Source organism: Capra hircus, chromosome 19 (genome assembly GCF_001704415.2).
Source record: "Capra hircus breed San Clemente chromosome 19, ASM170441v1, whole genome shotgun sequence".
NCBI lineage: Eukaryota > Metazoa > Chordata > Mammalia > Artiodactyla > Bovidae > Capra > Capra hircus.
Genome location: NC_030826.1, coordinates 21974183 through 21988346, shown reverse-complemented (window position 1 = coordinate 21988346; position 14164 = coordinate 21974183). Strand labels below are relative to the sequence as shown.

At 44.2% G+C, this 14164-nt stretch overlaps 1 protein-coding gene across 2 annotated transcripts in view; it reads right to left on the bottom strand.

Moving 5' to 3' along the window:
- VPS53 (VPS53, GARP complex subunit) overlaps positions 1-14164 on the bottom strand; it is a 125133-nt gene that overhangs the window by 64098 nt on the left and 46871 nt on the right. For both annotated transcript variants that reach the window (XM_005693305.3, XM_005693307.3), the window contains 4 exons: positions 12841-12984; positions 12237-12379; positions 9499-9640; positions 160-261 (listed from right to left, as the gene is read on the bottom strand). In XM_005693305.3, the coding sequence (XP_005693362.1) occupies positions 160-261; positions 9499-9640; positions 12237-12379; positions 12841-12984 (531 nt within the window). The remainder of the gene's footprint in view (positions 1-159; positions 262-9498; positions 9641-12236; positions 12380-12840; positions 12985-14164) is intronic.

The following is a 14164-nucleotide window of genomic DNA, read 5'->3' as shown; positions in this document are numbered from 1 at the left end:
TCTAAATGTACTTTCAGATAAAGCCCTTCTAGAAAGACCACCAAAGCTGTAATCTCTGAACGTGGTCAACAGCCAAGGGATCATATTTAAGAGTGAGCAGACCCATTTTCAGAAACAAACATTCGGCAGGCTGTGAGGGGAAATGCAAACCAGACTTACTTGCTCTAAATCTCCTTTCTCTAATGCCAGTTCCTCCATCTCTGCTGCTGGCTCATCTTCCAGGAAGGGATTGGTGGATGCGGGTGGAGATTCCAGTTTTTTCTGTTAATTAGATGTGAGAAACAGATGGGTGTTTTCTGAGTAGAGTCAACACCTTTCCCCACTGATCCGCCTTTTCCAAGGCTCTCCAACAGCTATACCATGCAATCTGATCTGATGGGCAAAAATGGAGACACCCTGGATCACATTCTCACCACCAGGACTTCGCACTGCTTTTTATAACTGGAGGATAATTTACAATACTGTGATGGTTGTGCCATATATCAACAAGAATGGGCCATAGGCGTACCCCCCTCCCCTCTCCCTCCCCACCCCACCCCTCCATGTAGTCACAGAGTACCAGTTTTGGGTTTCCCACATCACACATCAAACTCCCTCTGGGTCTTCCAGAGACCTTACCGCCCACTGACCCCAATCGCAAGCTGCCTACAACTCTCACTCATCCTTCAGTCTTCAAGTCAAAAGTCCCCTGTTCTGGGCAGCCTTTTCCCACCTGGCAAGTCTAGTTTAGAAGCCTCCATCCCCACCTGGCATGTCCCCTAACTAGGTGTTTATTAAAATACTGCCAATTACTCATGTGTGTGTCTCCTCCCCACCAGGTTCTGTGACTGTAGGAATCATGCCTATCTTGTGTCTTATCTCTGGTGCCTGGCCAGAGACCTATATCTCTTCTGAAATATGAAGGTAGGTTTGAATTCAAAAACAAACTCCAGAGCTAATCTTTTGTGTTCCAGATCATAGACTCTTCTCTTCCCAATTAAGACCCATTACAGCACCCACAACAAGATCTCCTTGAGAAAAATTACTCCCCAGTCCCTGAATGTGACTTTTTTTTTTCATTTTTCAAAAATACTTCTGAGCATGTATTTAAAAACAAAAAACATTTATTTGACTGCACTGGGTCTTAGCTGCAACATGCAGGATTTTCAGTCTTTAATTGTGGCACTCGACCTCTTTAATTGCCACATGTGGGATCTAGTTCCCTGATCAGGGATCGAACCTGGGCACCCTGCATTGGGAGCACAGAGTCTCAGCTACTGGACCAACAGGAAAGTCCCTTGACCACTCTTTTAAAAGATCACTGAGTGAGACTTCGGGCTAGTAGAAGGCTGGAGATGTGGGTTTCAGCTCCAATGCTGTTGCGTTGGCCCAGTCACCTAGCTTCTCTGAACCGCAGCAGCCTGAATGGCTGAATGAGGAGGATACAGTTACAGACCACTTGAAGGATTAAATGTGATAAAGTGTGTGAAACGCTAGAAGCAGCACATGATATGTATTAACAATGATGATTCCAGCGCAACAACAGGAAAGGAGGTTGTGCTTTGGAATTTTTTTTTTACAAATCTGACCTCAGAATGTTGTTTATGCCAGGGAGCTGGGTGTTCTAGCAGAAAGGGAACTCAGCAGACAAGCAGGATAAAAGGGACTGGCAGGTGCTGGGGAAGAGGAAGAGGGTAGAGGGAATGGCTCTCTTGAGACAAGAAGCTGGGTGCAGAGGGAGTTTCTAAAAGTACTTGTGAGGTGACTTCCCTGGTGGTCCAGTGGCTAATACTCTGAGCTCCCAATGCAGGGGCCCAGGTTCGATCCCTCGTCAGGGAACTAGATCTCACGTGCTGCAACTAAGGATATACATGCCACAATGAAGATCGACGCTCCCACGCACCACAACTAAGACCTAGAACAGTTAAACAAATTAGTATTTTTCAAATTTTCAAAAATAATAAAAGTACTTGTGATAACTGGAGCATGTATCAGTGGAGCAGACTGAATTGATCCCTATGGCAAGAGGGATGGCAGACAGACCACAGTGTCATGAATGACTTTGTCAGGTGCCAGGACATCAGCTGAAGATGTTACCGAAAAAAGAAAGAAAAAAGGAACCCAACAAACAACACAGAAAATAAAAAAATACAACTTAAATACACACACACACACACAAACCACACCCATGTCTTGTTTAAGCTTTAAGGCAATTCCACTTACATCCATGTAAACTACTTACTTCTTGGCTAAAACACTTGGATGGTGTTTTGTAGCTAGACAGAGCCTTGGTGTATGAAGAAAGCCTTGTGATTAAGGCACTGTGTGTGTGTGTGTGTGTGTGTGTGTGTACGTGTGTGTGTGTGTGTGCACATGCTCAGTTGTGTCCAACTCCTTGCAACCCTATGGACTATAGCCCACAGGATCCCCTGTCCATGGAATTTTCCAGGCAAGAATACTAGAGCAGATTGCCTTTTCCTCCTCCAGGAGATCTTCCTGACCCAGGGATTGAACCTGCATCTCTTGTGTCTTATGCATTGGCAGGTGGATTCTTTACCACTACGCCACCCGGGAAGACTAATTAATGCATTAGCTCAAGGAAATCAGGAGGAGAACAATGATTTTTGAGGTATCCTCTGGAGAAACAATATGGTCTAAGAAAGCAGCAAACATTTCAAATATATACACTCTGAAATTTGGCTTCTTTGCCTGATGTGCGGGGCGGGGAACCCTCATAAATGAAAAGCAACTTACATTTCAGAATTAGGCTATTTCTAGAAAGCAATGTTTCTCTGAAAGCCATATTTCTAAGTCTTAGTTGTCTCTGTGAGGGTTGCTGGTATTTTAAGGTGAGGGTGAAAAACGGAATCTAAGCTTCAACAACAAGTTACATTAGTTAATAGCACTGGATTCCTGATCCTACTGGGTCAAAGTGGGTTTGGGGATCACACTGTTGAGCTGACCCACTATGATTCTGAGTCTTTCGGTCCTTTGGAGACATGGAGAGCAAGACAGCAACTGACTGCAAAGCTTTGTTTAAGATTGTTCAGCAACAGAAACAGGATGTAAGTTTTTGAACCAAATATTCTTCATCTATTGCTAGGCCTACCAGGGTTGATAATATGTTTCACAATTATATACAGGTAGGACTCATTTTAAAAACAATGTGTTCTTGGAAATCTTGGTGATGCCGACTGAGGGCATTCCTGGGCTCCATGCTCACTGATGGGAGTATTCAATGGATGGAGGTAGGCCGTAAGAAGCAAACTTAAAAGGCAGCACTGAAAAAGCAGAGAGACGTTCCAGGCAGTACAGAGTGGGCTACTTGTTTGGTGTCACCGGGTCAGGAGGTTCCCCACAGGAGAGGTGTCCTTCCTGTCCCCACAGTCTGTCTCTATTAACAAGCTGATGAGATTACTGGAGTCAGGGGCACTGGGCACCTCCTGCTCATTCACGTGAGGCACATGCATTCCAACTGGGAACCGAGCTGACACCAGAAAAGCGACTCACCGCTCCTCCGTTCATCCACCTGACAAAGGGATGCACTGGGCACAGGGAAGGCAGGAGCGAGGACTGCGCTCGGTCCTCAGGGAGCTTACGGTTGAGTGGGAGAGGCAGACTTTAACCAAAGAATCACACAAGCGCGTGAGGCGGCCATGCAGGAAAAGCAGAGGTTGTTATGAAAGGATGCAACAGAGGGTCACAGAAAACCACCCCGCGGAAACGATGTTGGAGCCAGAACTGAAGGACGCTTCAGAGCTCAGTGTGGGAGCGGAGTGGGATGGCCAGGGCTTTCTAGGCAAAGGGACAAGCGGGTGATGCCACCCATCCTGCAGTGGTGTGCTGAGCATGTGCTCAGCTCCAGGCACACTCCTGGGCACCAGAGATCCAGCACTGAGCAAGATAAAGAAGGGAGGTGCCGTGTTGAAAATACAGTGTGGGAACTGGGCTGAGCTGGGGAGGTTCTTTACAAGGCGATCCAAGAGGGCCTCTCTGAGGCAGGGACATTTGAGTAGAGACTTGAATGAGGAGAAGCAGCGAGCTGGGCCAAGACCTGTGGAAGAGCATTCTCCCCAGGGAGAGCCAGTGCGAAGGCTGGAGTGAAAGGAACGTGGCAGGGAGGGGCAGTGGGGCCCCCGATCACACAGCCTGTTGTGGGTTGTGGGAAAGGCTGGTTTTCTCATAGCAACTGGGCAGTCACTGGGGGTTCTAAACAGGGCAGTGGGAGGACCAGTTTTAGATTCTGAAGAGGCTGCTGCCAAGTGGGGCTGACACCCGAGTGGGCGAAGCTAGAGTCGTGGAAATGGAAAAAAGTGGCCACACTTGGGGCATCTTTAGGAAAGCAGACTTAGGGGAACTGGTGAGAGAGTGGATGTGACGGGGAAGGAAAGGAAGCAATCAAGGGAAAGGTGCTTTCTGGCCTGAGGAACTGTGTGGCTTGTGCGACCATTGACTGAGGGATGGGCCTGGGTTCAAGTCCAGCCTCTACCACTCGGGTATGTGGTTTAACTTCTCCATGCCTCAGCCCTTCCACCTGCAATGTGAAGGGATATGAACACCCACTGCACAGAGATGTAGTGGCAGTTAATGAGCATGACTGTGCATACAGAGCAGCTTAACACAACAGCCGAGGAAGTGCGGCATGCGGGGGCTGTCCTTAGTGTTTAACTGGGGTACAAGTCATGAAGGCAGGACCACGGCTGTGCCTCTCAATAGAGCAATGCTCAGCGGGGAATAAGAGGACCACAGGGCTTGGAAGACTCATAAAAAGAATGTTTTTAATCACAAGTTAGATCTTTCCCTACTATTTCATCTCTTTGGGAGCTCTCCAGGAAATGAAAGCAATGCATCCATCAAATTACAAGACAGAGGCCACTGGGCTTCACCCTTCTGCCCTAGTCTCCAACAAAGCCCTCCAAGTATCTCCTGTACCACCATCCCATTGGCAAATGTTATGCCACAGAACACCGAGAGGTGGACGCAGATGCCTGCTACTGAGGGGGCCATGTTACTGCTCTGATTAATTTGGTGTGATGAAAGAACCAGTCTCTGCAGGAAGCCATCACCAGCACAACTCAGCCTTGTGTGCAAGAGGCCCGCTGGCAGAGACAACCAAATCTGCCACTCACTCCTGCTCTGTGGCTGTCACAGACCACAGAGAATTACAAGTTGAGGTTTAGATTTTAAAGAACTCAAATGACATGTTCCACGAGCTCTGGGGCTGCTAAATGAAACCAAAAATCTGCCAAGAAATGCACAACTTTCCAGTTTTGAGAGAATTCATTCTTTTTGCTATGATGACAGTTGATTTCAAGTTCATACATGAAAAGTCTTCACACGGCAAGTGTATTCCTACTTATTAAATCACATGGGATTCCCAACACTATCAAAACAACAGCGGCCACAGGACAGCCAAGCTGTCTCATTTACTGTTGGGAAGAGCCAACCAGGCTTTAGTCAGTAGTATGTCCATATCTGGGTCTGTCTGCACAAATTGCTTTCTAAGGCCTTAGCTGGACCCTTCAAATCATCAAAGAAGAAACTCTGAAATTTAAGATGAATCTGTTTCCTTTCCCTGGAGAAGAGAGTTTTCAATGTGAGATGAAAGTTCCACAATTTCTACATTTCTCATTCCATAAATACTTTATTCCAGCCCAGTTCCTGATTTGTCCTTAAAAAGATGGCTAGGAGGTCTCAGCCGATAGGATGGTGAGCACAGGCCTACAGATACCTGGTTTAACCTTGCTGGGACCCCTCTTTTGTTCTTGGTGCCACCACATTCAGATCTCATGCTGTGACAGTTACGTATAGATATCTTTCTCCTACTAGAATATACGTACCTGTCTGATTCAATTTTTCATCTTTACCTAAGGCCCTGCCCCAAGAGGGAGCTTGAAAAACACTGGCGGATAAACGCTGGTGGAGAAGCATTCAATAAACTCTTCAAACACAGGCATTATGGTTCCTCTTTTTTGTTTAAAAAAAAAAAAAACAAAACCAAACCCAGGTAGGTGTAGGTGTGTTTGTGCACATGTGTATGCATGGTTGGAAGAGTCTCAAATTATAACCCAAACTATTAAACAGTGCATATCTCTGGGAGGAGAGATTTAGAGTAAGTGAGAAAGAAGAGATTATTCTATTTTTTTTTTTAATATTCTGTCCTCTATTTTATTATTTTTTTAAGATTTTTTTATGTCGACCTTTTTTTTGTAATGTGGACCATTTTTAAATTCTTTATTAAATTTGTTACAATATTGCTTCTGTTTTGTCTTTTGGTTTTTTGGCCGCAAGACGTGGTATTTTAGCTCCCTGACCAGGGATCAAACCTATAGCCTCTGCATTGAAAGGCGAAGTCTTAACCACTGGACCTGGATCCACTGCCAGGGAAGTCCCAAGAAGTGACTGTTCTTTTAAAATATTTTATTCTGTTTGAGCTATAACAAGCATGTATTACTCTCCCTCTTTTTGGTAGATAAATTATCTGAAGCATGAAGATGATTTATAACTAAACTCAGATTTTCTAAAACCCTTGATATTTTAAAACTGTGATATAATTAACATAAAATTCACCATTTTAAGGTGATTTTCATTTCAGTGATTTCATAGAGGCTGAATATAATTTTTACCATAAATCTAATCACTGAGTCTCTAATGATGCATGTGGGTATAGTTAAATCCTATCTAGACATTTGCTTTTAATTTCAAGGCGTTTTAATTTACAGATTATATTAAATCCCTCCTAAAGGTCAGGAATGTAGGCAATCAGCTAGAAACCTGGGCAGTTCCCTTCTTCCAGTAACTGTTATAGCACAGGACATTATGAGTTTGTTGGGGCTGGAATAATAAAAACAAAACATGCCCTGTCCTTAAGGCTCTTTCAGTCTAAGTTCCTAACAGTTTCTAACAGTCTAAGTTTCTAAGTATCCACATCTGTCAAAAAAGAGCAAAAGATGATGCATCACATGACTCAGTTAGGAAGAGCTTTCCAGGTGAACTTGTCTTTTCAGGTGAGCTCACCCTCATTGTTTCACTGTCAATCGGTCACCAAGGGGCGTGAAAAGGCCTGAGTGATACAGCGAAGGGTGGAAGGGAGCAAGCCTGGGAGGGTCTCTGGTTAACCTGGCCTTTGGCGGACTTCTTATCTGCTCTATTATTTTCCAAGGAATCTGATAACTTTCAATGAAATCTGGCATATGGTAAAGAGTATTAGGATATACTTTGATTCATTCTGTAGTTCTACTACTCTGAAACAAAATGGTGACCACAAAGGATTACCCAAAAGGCATATCCTGGGATCAAGGCCAGACAGGGAAGAGGCTAGGAGACAAGGAACAGCCAGTCTTTAGATGGGGTATCCAGCAGCTAGACTGGCCATTAGGCCAGGTGGCACTTCTGACCCAGCGCAGGCCAGCCTCTTTCCAACACTGTCTGTTGGGAGCACGGTCAGCAGTCACTACTAAGTCCATCAGGGTCTCTGACAGTGACGTCTGCAGGCTACTGGTGAAGGTGTGGCCCCACTTGCCCACAGCAAGATGTTTGCTGGACCAGGCTCAGAGTGAACTTCACTGACAGTGAGAAGCACAACCTTCACATCTCCCCAGAGCAGGGCGGCCGTGAACTGATTCTCCAGGACCTGGCCTGCCTTGTGGAAGAGGCCAGAGGAGTTCTGTTGCCTTTCTAGAAACTCATCTTTAAGGGAAGGTCCTTGAAGGCTGTGGAGCTGCCATGGTCAGGAACTGGAATGCAGAATGGTTGCTGGGTCACAATAACTGGGACAAAGAACAGTCTCAGGAGAAGAGACTGTCTTAAAAGAGAGAAGTGACATGGAGAAGCCTGTGTGGAAGACAGCTGACCAACTGGAGAGGTGAAGGGTGAGTAAAAAGCTCATGGCTCAGAATTTCCCTGGTGGTTAAGACTATATCTGCCAATGCAGGGGGTGTAGGTTCGATTCCTAGTTGGAAAGCTGCTGCTGCTACTGCTGATAAGTCGCGTCAGTCATGTCTGACTCTGTGCGACCCCATAGACGGCAACCCACCAGGCTCCCCCGCCCCTGGGATTCTCCAGGCAAGAACACTGGAGTGGGTTGCCATTTCCTTCTCCAATCCATGAAAGTGAAAAGTGAAAGGGAAGTCGCTCAGTCATGTCTGACTCTTCGTGACCCCATGGACTGTAGCCTACCAGGCTCCTCTGTCCATGGGATTTTCCAGGCAAGAGTACTGGAGTGGGGTACCATTGCCTTCTCCGAGTTGGAAAGCTAAGATCCCACATGTCTCACAGCCAAAAAACCAAAAAATGAAACAGAAACAATACTGTAACAAATTCAATAAAGCCTTTAAAAATGGTCCACTTTAAAAAAAAAAGCTCATGGTTCAGCGGGATTTTTTGTAATCTGAAACTCTGCAAACTAGACGGGAGAGCTAGGCGACAGCTGAACAACTGGAGGAGGTATTTGTAAATTGATTAGGCCAGAGAATTTCAAAGACAGAAGTCCAAAAAGGAATGGATTGGTGGGAAAGGTTCGGGGGTTCCTAGTGACTGGGAACAACATCGCAGAGCATAGTACCCCGGGGAGACAGAAGGCTGCAGTCTGGGAGCATGACCCTGGTAGTGAGGTAAAAGTGGAGAGACGCCGGGCTGCCCTGAGAAACAGGTAGACATCCACTGTTATCATTTCCAGACCTTTTTCTTACCTGTTTACATATATAAACATGCTTCTTCCACAAATGGAATTATACTATATGTACAGGGCTGTGTGGCTCAGTTGGTAAAGAATCTGCCTGCAATGCAGGAGATCCCTGGTTTGGAAAGAGCCCTTGGAGAAAGGAAATGGCATCCCACTCCAGTATTCTTGCCTGGAAAACCGATGGACAGAGGAGCCTGGCAGCTACAGTTCATGGAGTCGCAAAGAGCTGGACATGACTTAGCGACTAAATTACCACCACTGGGCTATAGCTTACGTTTTGCACCTATACATGTGAGAGGTTTTCTTCCAACGACAGCACATCTACATCTATTCCTCATTCTACCACTCTGAAACTGTTCTATCTATTCCACAGCATGAATATATCATATTTTACTTAAGGTGAGTAATGGACATTACAGAAATCTCTAATGTTTTCTGCTTTTAAGGTTGCAGTTCACCTTTTTGGGGGTTACATCTTCCTCTAAGCACATCTTAATTATAAAACTGAAGAGTTAATAATGTAATAAGGTATTTGTGACTGAATAAGTGAAGACTCTATGACTCACAGAATTACTAGGCTTAAAATGGGGCTGATCCCTTGATAAAATGATGACAAGACATTCTAAAAATATGAAATACTGCATAATAGACAAATGATAAAGCCATACAGAATGTGTTATATGACTATTTGCATGATTTCAACAAAATCCTTGGGATGGAGGATTAAGCACTTGAGCTGATGGATGGAAACACCAAACTGTAAAAGACTTCAAAAGCGAAGCCCACCCACCCAGGCCACCAATGCCCCGGTCTGGTATCCCTTAGGACAGTCTTACCAGTGTTCCATCTGTCAGGGTGCACCCGGAAAAGCGTTTTGCAAGAAACCCCTCAAAGTTAGTCGTTCTCTGAATAGCAAAGAGAAGCAATTTCACTTCAATTTCCTTAGCTCTTGTACGCATGATCTTGGCAAGTTCTGTCCTTCAAATTAAAGAGAGAAGAATGCTGTCGAACAAACCGATCATTCAAGACAGGACAAAGTAAGTGGCTTTAGCTTATACTTAAAAAAAAAAAAACAAAGTATGTAGTCATTTCAAAACCTGAAGTCTATCACCAACTAAGTTTAATGCTCAGGGAATAGAAACACATATTCTAAATAAGAATTTTAGGGAATTTCCTGGCAGTCCAGCAGTGAGGACTCTGCAATCTTGCTGCTGAGGGCCTGGGTTCAATCCCTGGTGGGGGAACTAAGATCTCATAAGCCATGCAGCCTAAATAAATAAATAATAAGAATTTTAAGGTGAAATTATCCACCAGTCCAAAAATAAAATCAAAGATAATGGCTCTCAGTTTGCTTACATGGCTACTACAATTTTTATTATTTTTAAAATTTCCATTCACTTGTTAATAGTATATATGAAGCATTTACTCAGTATTTTATAAAAATGCATATATTCTATATAATTTTACAAGTCATTAATTACTGAATCATAAAGCCCTCCCTCTTCCAGATAGCTCAATAATCATCTTTCAACCAGAAAACAGGACCCCTGGGTAGAGATGGGAGAGATGGGAGTCAATCCCCTTGTAAAAAGTGACAGGTACCCATCTGGGTGTTTCCTGCCTGTGACGCTTACAGGCCACTCAAGCGTCCCATCTCAGAATGCTGCGTTGTAAGAGAGCAGTCTCACGAGAGTTCTCAGTAAGTACTGAGCTACAGATCATCTTCCCACACAAATAAACAACAAAAACCAAACAAAGAGCCTCTTAATTTGAGAATTATGTATCTACATTGTTCAATTTGAACAATGAAAGCTTAGCAGCAGCACTGCCATTAGCTGACACAACAGCACGTGTTGGCTTTTATGTACACTCACTCTCCTGTGGACTTCATTTTTCACAGAAAATGAATTTTGCAAGACACTGAACTAGGGGCTAAAGTGAATTAGTTATCAATCTCTCAAGCAATGTACTCTTTCTTTGCTAATCAGGACTTAGAAAGTGACAACGACAATCAATCTTGAATCAATAAGGTCATCTAAATCCAGCAGCAAGTATGTTTCTGAAAACCACCAGCACACAGAACGTAAAGCACCAAGGGTGACCCTAATGTAACTAGGGACTCTGGGTAGCAAGGAGGTGTCAAGGTAGGTTCAGCAACTGTAACCTGTATACACTCTGGTCGGGGATGTTGATGATGGTGGAGGCCTCTGTGGATGCAGGGGAGGGCAGGGGGTATATGGGAAATCTCTTGTCAATCTTGCTATGAACATAAATCTGCTTTAAAAACTAAAGCCTACGTGTGCATCCTAGAACCTGGGCTCTGCAACGTGAGGAGTCAATGCAATGAGAAACCACTGTGCCACAGGCAGAGAGCAGCCCCTGCTCACCCCAAACAGAGAAAGCCCATGCACAGCAATGAAGACTCAGCACAGTCATAAATAAATGATTTAAAAAATAAAGCCTATTACAAAATAAATAAACAGCCAATATCTCTTAATGAATCCCTGCCCCCTATGATGTGCTCTTAAAGCATACAAACTGACCGTAATCCACAATTTTAAGAGAGATGAAAGGTGGCTGAGTTATGCATACATATGGAACTTCTTAAAAAGTTAACTGGGGTTAATGTAACTGTGCACTGGTTAGGGGGCCTCTGCAGACTCTAGCTTTAGCTCTGTCCGGACACACTGATCTACACTTCTTGGGCTTTAATTCTTTGATCTAAAGGGACTATCTGGCCTTGGGCTATGGCTCATGGAACCGAAGACAGGAGGAATGGGAGAAGGTCTCTAAAAGGCTCAGAACACTCAGATGCCAAAGTGATTAACGATCCAAAGACTATAAACACTGGGTTAGGGGTGGGAAATCTGCTCAACAACTATTTCCTGAGTGTGTACTATGTCACTGGAGTAGACACAGCCCTGTCCCTCTGGAACCATCTACCCAGCATGTCAGAAAAGCAGAACAATGATGGATGTACATTCACTGCACATTGATATGTGTGACACAGACACAGGGGAAAACGTGGAGCAATGAATCACTACAGGGAATCTGGCTGACATGCTTTCGGATGGCTAAGAAGGCAGGCCGTCCAAGGTAGGGCAAGGCTATAGGGAAGTCCTAGAACAAAGATAAGATCAGACTGTGCCTCTGTGTGGTGTGCATATCACTCTTAAGGCGGAACAGACATACAAACAAGTGCTCTGGCTATAGCCTGCTAGCCCAGGGCACTCATGTATCCTTTTCCGTTTTTCCCTATCAAGTGTTTACCCACTCTTTACATAATGCTCTCTCCTCTAAGGCTGAAGCTCTGAAGATGGAGAAGGTGGAATACAGCTACATTTGGAGTCAGGGACTCAGTTTGGGATATATTCTAACTTTCAATAGGAACGGAGTCTTCCGAAGGAACTCCAGCACAGCTGAAGACATGCTCCTGAAAATCATGATTCTCAAACCAATTTTTAAAAACAGGTGGAAGTGGTTCCAAAGCCACAGGAACCCATAGAGACTGGGGGTTGGGCTTCAGTCAACTGATATCAATCAATACCCAAACCAGTAGAGAGTTGGCAGCTACCTTGTGATGTGGCAAAATTCCACAGCAATTCTCTCTGCCATGTACCACTCACGTGGGAACATCCGACCATATTTCTCCTCGTAGTCCACGAGCTGGCGTTTGACCCAGGCATAGCGACGGTCGATTTTGTCCAGCCAGGCAACCTGGGGGAAGCAGGGAATAAAATCTACCCCAGCGCTCAGAAGCAGTATTGACAGTTGAAGGAAAAAAGCAAAAACATAGAAGCAAGAAAAACACAACCAATCTATTTCTCATGGTTTTAAAGAGTCTAGGTTACTTTTTTAACTTGATCCAGAGGTTCTTAACCCGGGGTCTATGATTGGGCTTCAAGGGTCTATAAATTTCCTGAAACTGTATGCAAGGTTTTATGTATAGGTGCATTTTTGCAGAGAAGATCTCTGGCTCTCATCCATTTCTCCAAAGGATCAAGGACCCCAAAATGGTTAAGAATCACTGAACTGTACAGTCAGCCCCTAGGAATCAGGGTTTAACAATCAACATTTTAAGACAGTAATACTAATAAAATATAAATCATAGACTTGAGAGCAATCAATTTTTAGTACAATTCAAATGTGACATCTGAGCTCATTTGGTCAATACTTACATCTTGGTTTTCTTGAAAAAGTACTAGGTACTCTGACAGATGCTGTTTAATAAACTTTTTGATGATTTCCTGTTTGATTCTGGGGTCCAAGATATTAGCAACCTGACACGCATCTCGTAGAACGTTGCTGGGTCCTCCTGGCCTCTGGTAAAACACACAGCACACACACCAGTTCAGAAGCCAGAAGCAACCTTTAAATCTTATGGCCTCTGACAGCTGCTGCTTCTTGTTCTACTCATGATGTTGTCATTACTTCCACTCCCCTGACACTCATTCTTCTGCCCTGGATGGATATTTGAGTTACTTGTTCCTCAATGAAAGAATCATTAAGCTAGTCTGTAGTAGCCAGTATAAAAGCTACTCCGTGAATCAACAATGAGACATCCTGGAAACAGGGCCAGGAACTTTTGCTTTCTGCACTGAAGTCACCTTCCTGAAGGGCCCTAAAAGTCAGAATGACACCAGTCTGATGCCACATGTGCCACCTTCCTCTGATTCTAACCTTGGATTCATGTTCTCAAAGTGCTGTAATTATGCCAAACAGCATGCTGGCACTTAAAACCTAAATCCAGGTTCCATCCACCATCCTTGCCCCACTGATGGTCAGCCACGCAAACAGGCAGCCAGATTATATTATGATATTGGTGCCTTGACCTGAAAAGAGTCGTAGAAGACCATCACAGGGCTGTATTGATACATCAGGATGGGAAGGCCTTTGTTATTACTGAAGGCAGCTCTGTCTCCTCGAACCTTTCTTTACAGTGACTCACTGAATGAGCGTGGCTGGCTGAGCGGACCACGGAACACGCGGCATCGGCTCATGGCTCGGCTAAATAGCCACGTAACTTTGGCTCAGTTATTGACACTCATCTGAAAAATAATTGGAAAAAAATTATGCATTTTAACTAGGTGATGATTAAGGGTCTTACAAATCTTTATGATTTTTTAAAATCAATTCTAATTTATCCATCTCAACTGAAGTTCAAGAGTTTCTTAAGTGTCACTTAGGCTGCCCAAGAGCTAACTAAACTGTTAAATGCTGACTATGCTCCGTGCTGAGTGGCTATTCTGTCCCCCACGGAGAATTCTGACTGCTCAACTCTGGCTTCTGGATGAAAACGTTTGATCTGACAGAGAAGTTATGAAAGCCAAAATCTATGGGCTCACGGGTTCAGACTTTTTCATTTATAAAGGACTTCACAGCAACCTTGGATACCTTTTTAAACAAATCTTGATTTCCATTTGTGAAGCAGTAATAAAAACACAAAGCCTTTAAGAGAGGTCAATAGTCACTCAGAAGGAAAAAAGAAAACTCTTGTAGAAA